Genomic DNA, 7,310 nt, shown 5'->3' on the forward strand with positions numbered 1-7,310 from the left:
AGCACTTTCTTTACTTGGTTTCTGAGAAAGCATACCCCCAGGTTTCCTCTGACCTCATTGGCTATTCCTTCTTATTCCTTTAACTCTTCCCCCTGGGCCTGGTCTTTAAATGTTGAAGTACCTGGTTCAGACCTCAGTCCCCTCTCTTCTCTGTCCATGCTGTTTCCTTTGGTGAGCTCACCTAGTCCTGTGGCTCTAAATACTAGCTGTATGCTTATGACTCAAATGTTTATTTTTCTAGCCCTGATCTCTCCTCTGAGCCCGGGTGCATACATCCAAATTCCTACTTGACATCTTTATTTGCCTGTCTCACAGGTATCTCGTTTCACAGGTCCAAAATAAGGACTTTTCCTTCCTACCTGTTCTTTTCCGCCACCTTGAAAACCTGTTCTTTCCCATGTCTTTTGCATCTTAGCAAATGGCAACACGATCACCCGGTTGCTTAAGATCTAGGAATCAGGCCAGGTGTGGTGGCTCACACCAGTAATCCCAGCACTTTGGGAGGCCGAGGTGGGCAGATCAATTGAGGTCAGGAGTTCAAGACCAGCCTGGCCAACATGGTGAAACCCTGTGTCTACTAAAAATACAAAACTTACCCGGGCATGGTGGCGCACACCTGTAATCCCAGCTACTAGGAGGCTGAGGCAGGGGAATTGCTTGAGCCCAGGAGGCGGAGGTTGCAGTGAGCCAGTGCACTCCAGCCTTGGTAACAAAGCGAGACTCCGTCTCAAAAAACCAAAAACAAATATCTAGGAATCATCATTCGTCTTTATTTTCCGTTCTATCTCCCACACTTCCCATCAGCACATAGCTCAATTCTGTGGACCCTCTTGACCTCCACTGCCACCTCCCCAGGCCAAGCCCATTCTTATCTAGCTTGAACTTCCACAGCAGCCTCCTCAGTGGTTTTCATTCTTGCCTCGTTATATTTTCTGCAGATAGTGACCAGAAGTCAGATCAGGCCATTCTGCTGCTTCAGACTCTTCTGTGGGTTTCCATTGTGCTTTGAATCAGTTTCAGAGCCCTTGCTGTGTCCGTAGGTCCCTCCAGGAGCCAGCCCTCGCTTCTCTCGCTGAACTCCTCTCCTACGTCTCGTGTTTGTCCACTGAGCTCCAGCTGCAGTTGGTTTCCTTTTTCCATTTCTCACACATGCCAGGCTCCTTCCTGATGCACCCCCAGATGTTTACAGTAAAACTGACCCCTTGTCATTTTCTTAAAGAGGATGTTGCTTCCTTAAAGTGGCTTTGTTTCTGATCATGTCTCATCTAAAGTGCTTCTGTCCCTAGTCACTACTACATCTCCCTATTTTTTATTTTTTAATTTAGTTTTTTTTTTTTTTTTTTTGAGACAAGGTCTTGCTCTGTCACCCAGGCTGGAGTGTAGTGGTGCCACAACTCACAGCAGGCTTGATCTCCTTGGCCCAAGTGATCCTCCTGCCTGAACCTCCCAAGTAGTTGCCTGGCTAATTTTTGATTTTTTTGTAGAGACGGGGTCTCGCTATGTTACCCAGGCTGCTCTCGAACTCCTGAGCTCAAGCAGTCCTCCCACCTTGGCCTCCTAAAGTGCTGGGATTACAGACACGAGCTACCGTGCCCAGCCTCTGTTTTGTTTTATTCACAGCACTTATTACCATCCAAATGATCTTACTCACTAGTATATTGATGATAATCTTGCTGTAAGAATAGGAAGCAGAATACTCCCAAAGCATAAAATGGAGCTGGATGTAGCAGTGGGCATTCTATGAAGACTGAATGAATGAATGCCCAAACCGATGAACAATTTGCCTAATTTTTTTTTTTTTTTGCATGAACTCTAGTCCTTTTAAAAGTTCTTATTTGAATTTTCCTACCCATTAGGAAATTAGAAAATTACAATAATAAAGATCTTCAGCATAGTGACATCTGACAAATCTCAGGTCCTAACAGGGTTATGGCAGAGTCCCAAGTCAGATTGGTTCTTGGTTTTTCTGATTCTTCATTCATTGTGCTTTCCTTATTTCATTGCAAAAATTTCTTGAAGGTTAGATTATTTTCAGTCTCTTGAAGACTAATTAAATTGTAAGATATTATGCTTGTATTCCTGCTATGTTTGTCAACAAGGAGCTAAAATTACATCCAAGTTTTAATAAATTCAATTTTTTTTTTAAAAAAATAGGTCACCTGGCGGTAGACCCATTCATAAGAGGAAAAGACAGAATTCACATTGGGATCCAGTTTCTTTAATATCTCATGCACTTAAGCAGAAATTTGCATTTCAAGAAGATGATTCTTTTGAGAAAGAGAATAGATCTTGGGAATCTTCCCCATTTTCTAGTCCAGAAACTTCAAGGGTAAGCTACACTAATGGAATATTAATTTTTCAGTTTTTCTCAGATGTATTGTTTATGTTTCAGCTTTGTGTTCGAGTTCTCTTGAAGTAATTGTGCAGAATGGGCTATATAATTGTTTATTGATGCTGCTAATGTTTCTGGGATTTTTTTTGTTGTTAATTTTATATGCTCATTTTCACTTTTAGCCTATTATGAGGTCTTTTGAAATAAAATACTTAATTTTAAAAATATTTGTGCGTATGTTTATAATGACTTATCTTAGGTGCCAATTTGATGTTGCCATCTGCAGTATGAACTGGGTGTCTGACAGTTTGAGAGGGCCAGGGAAGAATGGTGCAATAGATTTCCCTTAACCATATGGAATGTGAATATGCCAAGATTTTTCTCTGTCAAATATACAGACTTTGGATATTTTGTTGAATCTAATGTTAACTCTGCATGTAAAAAAGCAAATGGGATTATAGTTATCTTTAGTGACAGCACTTACTGGATGCCTAGGATGATAAACACTGGATTTTAAGCATTTGAGCCTTAAGACCACTATTTACTTGAAGTCTCTTTTCTTAAATTTAGAAGTAATTCTAATTTTGGGGTGGTTTTCACATGTCTTAATTTAGTTGAGGTAGTATTAACACATAAAAATAAGCCCTGGACAGGAGTGTGGAAGAGGAACAGCATCTACAGTCAGCTAGATAGCACTGAGGAAGGACAGATGTCAGCAGAGGAAGAGACTGGAAAGCTCAGATGCATTGAGTCCTCAAAGAGTGTAACAGGGCCGGGCATGGTCATCCCAGCACTTTGGGAGGCTGAGGTGGGCAGATCACTAGGTCAGGAGTTCGAGACCAGTCTGACCAACATGGTGAAACCTCGTCTCTACTAAAAATACAAAAATTAGCCAGGCGTGGTGGTGTGCGCCTGTAATTCCAGCTACTCAGGAGGCTGAGGCAGGAGGATTGCTTGAACCTGGGAGGCAGAGGTTGCAGTGGGCCAAGATTGTGCCATTGGACTCCAGCCTGGTGACAGGGCGAGACTCCATCTCAAAAATAAAAATAAAAAAATGTAACAGAGTGGAGGGACTTGTCACACACATACATTCCCACTCTAGTGCTAGCAACCTCTTAGCTCACCATTGTGTGTGTGTGTTTGTGTGTGTGTACTTTAATATCTGATGTTTAGCATGTTGACTTAGAAAATTATATTCTTTTAACTATTTAAGAAGACAAGGCCGGGTGCGGTGGCTCAAGCCTGTAATCCCAGCACTTTGGGAGGCTGAGGCGGGTGGATCATGAGGTCAGGAGATCAAGACCATCCTGGCTAACACAGTGAAACCCCATCTCTACTAAAAAAACAAAAAAAATTAGCCAGGCGTGGTGGTGGGCGCCTGTAGTCCCAGCTACTCGGGAGGCTGAGGCAGGAGAATGGCGTGAACCCTGGAGGCGGAGCTTGTAGTGAGCTGAGATCGCGCCACTGCCCTCGAGCCTGGGTGACACAGTGAGACTCCATCTCAAAAAAAAAAAAAGAGGAAGACAAGAAGTTTGCTTTAGAACTATTACCATAAAAATGCAAATGTGTCTAAAATAAATGTTTAATTTTATCATTTGTAGAGCAATTTGTAACTTGCAGAGTACCTTTTTTACTCATCTCACTAGATCTTTATAGCGGTAACCTCCTTCCCCCAAAAAATACGAGGAAAATGAGCCCTGTAGTGCCTATAATCCCCTATATAAGGGGCAGAGCAGAGACTAGAACTTGGTTTCTTAAAATTTCAGGATGTTTGAAAACCTGCAGTTATCTGAGAAGTTCCCGTAGGCGGGACACACCGTTTCCCAGTGATAGTGGATAAGCGAAGTGTTACTAGCTTGTCATTTACTGCTTGCTGTTAGTTCAGTGTCTCTCGCACTTTCTTTCCAACCAACTACAAGTCTTTTAGAGAATCATCTTTTTTTTTTTTTTTTACGTAATTTTTAGCACTTAATTTCAGGCTGGGCACACAGGGACTCAAATTTTAGTTGCCTAAGAGCTCAGTCTGTGCCGCTGAGAGTGTCTCGTTCACGTTTGTCCTTGGCTCTGAGTGTAGTACCTGATACATAGCCAAATAATGTATTATAGTAATACATACAGTAAGTAAATATTGTGTGTTAAACCTCAGAGGGTCATCGGCCCTTTGTCTTGCCATTCTTTTTTTTTTTTTTTTTTTTTAACATTAGAATAATTTGTATGTTAAATATTTGCTTTATTTCAGTTTGGACATCACATTTCACAGTCAGAAGGACAGCGAACTAAAGAAGAAATGGTCAACACAAAAGCTGTTGACCAAGGTATCAGCAATACAAGCCTTCTAAACTCAAGGATTTAAACTCAACTTAAGGTTGAGGCTTAAACTTCTAAAACTTCTTCCTGGATGATAAATTATTCTTAGAAACTGATTTGGACTGTTAAAGGCTAAAAGTAGATGTATTTAAAGACTTCTTGACACATTTTGCCTACACTTGCTATGTAAATATCTATGCCTGTCATTTTTGTTTCCTTTGTTCCTTTCTACATTTACACTCTGTTGTTCTGTACATAGAGCTTAAAATAAACATTCCTTTTGAACTTGCTTGTGTTTTGTAGCAATTCAAATTCATGTTTTCTCACCACATAGTCTGACCTTTTTGTTTGTTTTTTGTGAGGAATTTCATAGGTAGTTTCTTGGATAATAGAAATGAAACATAAGTTTGCAACAGATATTTTGTCCCTCTTCACCCACATACTAATGTGATATGGAAATGTACATGTTTCCCTGGACCCTTCAGACTGTGTGCAGCAGCCAGGGAGCTCAGGTCACCATTGCGATGGACTCAGCCCCACCCATTTTGCCAAGCTCTTCACTTTCAACAAAGCCCAGGTTTCCTACAGTTTTCTTGTTGTGGCAGAGAGTTGCTTGCCTGGCCCCACCTCCATTCTCAACCCTTTCTCCTGGCCATATTCCAGTTAGGAGTGGCTGTGGGGCAGTTATGACCATGAAGGAAAGGGTTAGAATCACAGAGATGACATTGCTGAGCTGTTGAACCAACATCAACAAGTCCTGTTTGCAGACTTCTTGTCAGAAAGATATATTAGAAAAATATGCCCTGTGGGTTTTCTGTTACTTGCAGCCAAAAGCATTTGTAATGACACCACAAGTATAATAGTGTAGTTTTTTTTTTTTTTTTTTTTTTTTTAAGCGATAAGGTCTCACTCTGTTGCTCAGGCTGGAGTGAGTGGTGCAGTCATGGCTCACTGCAAGCTCAAATTCCTGGGTTCAAGTGGTATTCTTCCCTCAGCCTCCGGAGTAGCTGGAATATAGGTGTGTACTACCATCCTGGCTAATTTGTAGAGACAGGGTCTCATGTTGGCTAGGCTAGTCTCAAACTCCTGGCCCCAAGTGATCCTCCTGCCTTGGCCTCCCAAAATGCTGGGATTATAAGCGTGAGTCCCTGCACCTGTCGTAGTGTAGTTTCAATGCCTGCCTGTTCGTTATTCCTTCTGTGATTTTTTTTTTTTTTTTTTTTGGAGACAGGGTCTTGCTCTGTTGCCCAGGCTGGAGTGCAGTGGTGCAGTCATGACTCACTGCAGCCTCCAATTCCTGGGCTTAAGTGATCCTCACACCTCAGCCTCCTAAGTAGCTGGACTACAGGCACATACCATCATGCCTGGCTAAGTTTTGTATTTTTTGTAGAGATGGTGTTTCACCATGTTGCCCAGGCTAGTTGCAAATTCCTGGGTTTAAGTGATCCACCCGCCTCAGCCTCCCAAAGTGCTGGGATTACTGGCATGAGCCACTGCACCCAGCCTGTGATTGGTTTTGATATTTCTTATCTAGCTACCAACAGTTTTTGTTCTTGCTGTTGTTCCTGACTCTCTTAAACGTTTTCCCCACCCTGACTTTTCTCATTATCCTTGTAATAAGAGTTTTTTTTCTCTTGAAATAACTTTATTTTCCAAGTAGGTAGGCTTGCATTTTCAATTTTCTAGTTTCCTTGTTCAAAAATGTGTAATCAACAATCCCTCAACAACCAGCAGGAAGATACTATCCTCTGCCAAGTGAAGTATATTATTTCTTGACAAACCCCAAGTTGGTTTTTTTGTGGGCTTTTTTGTTCTACGTTAGAATAGATTTCCTGCCTTCCCAAAGCACATTTCAACACCAGTGATGCATTAGAAGTGAGTTGACTTTGTGCTCCCCTGTGTTTCGAAGTGTAACTCCTGGTATCCTGGGGGACATGACCATATGCCCTAAAATCCTGGGAAGCCTCAGGGGCCTTATTTTGGGCTCCCGGTAACTGCTGTGTTCACTTTAGAATTCTTGAGGATTGGGGATTCAGTTTAGGCCTTCCTCATGAGCCTATACATAAATGACCTGATGCCTAAATGTTATAAAATCCAGATTTGATTACTTTTAAATTTGATGAAATTACTGTAAATGCTGATGCTTTCTCTCGCAAGTTATGTTAATAGCTCCTTTTCCTGACTTCCCTCTCTTGCCCTGGAAGAGTCCCTTCTCCCACTTCCTCAAATGCCTTTGAGTAGGTTGCATTGCCCTCCAAACTGGGTGTGTGTTGGTGCTCTCAAACTAAGGTGTTCAAGCAAGGACATTTCACCAAGCATTCTAATAGTATTTTATATTTGGAGACATTTTTATAAAAGGTTTTATAATATAGACTGCAAGAAGGTAATGTTCAAAATCTTGACTGGTTGATATGCAGATGATAGTGGTTTTCAAGGCAGGGAGGGGAGATGTGACTACCCAGGAGTGTGTATCAAAATCTGAAGAGGACCCAGATTGGAAACAGTGGCAGGTGCCCCCTGGGGAGGGGGGATCAAAAGGTCACACTTTTACAATGAATATGTATTTGTGTTTTAATTATGAAATCTAAATAAAAATTTCCAACAGTCCGTTAAGATTCCTATAACAAAATACCATAAACAGAGGGGCTTATAAACAATGGAAATTTATTTC

The 7,310-nt window shown here is 41.5% G+C and overlaps 1 protein-coding gene across 3 annotated transcripts in view; it reads left to right on the plus strand.

Annotated features, from left to right (window-relative positions):
• MTFR2 (mitochondrial fission regulator 2) overlaps positions 1-4,928 on the plus strand; it is a 27,501-nt gene extending 22,573 nt beyond the window's left edge. For all 3 annotated transcript variants that reach the window (XM_011978435.1, XM_011978436.1, XM_011978437.1), the window contains 2 exons: positions 2,155-2,329; positions 4,572-4,928. In XM_011978435.1, the coding sequence (XP_011833825.1) occupies positions 2,155-2,329; positions 4,572-4,685 (289 nt within the window). In that variant the 3' untranslated portion in view covers positions 4,686-4,928. The remainder of the gene's footprint in view (positions 1-2,154; positions 2,330-4,571) is intronic.
• Positions 4,929-7,310: the final 2,382 nt, after the last annotated feature.

Source organism: Mandrillus leucophaeus, unplaced genomic scaffold, assembly GCF_000951045.1.
Source record: "Mandrillus leucophaeus isolate KB7577 unplaced genomic scaffold, Mleu.le_1.0 Scaffold194, whole genome shotgun sequence".
NCBI lineage: Eukaryota > Metazoa > Chordata > Mammalia > Primates > Cercopithecidae > Mandrillus > Mandrillus leucophaeus.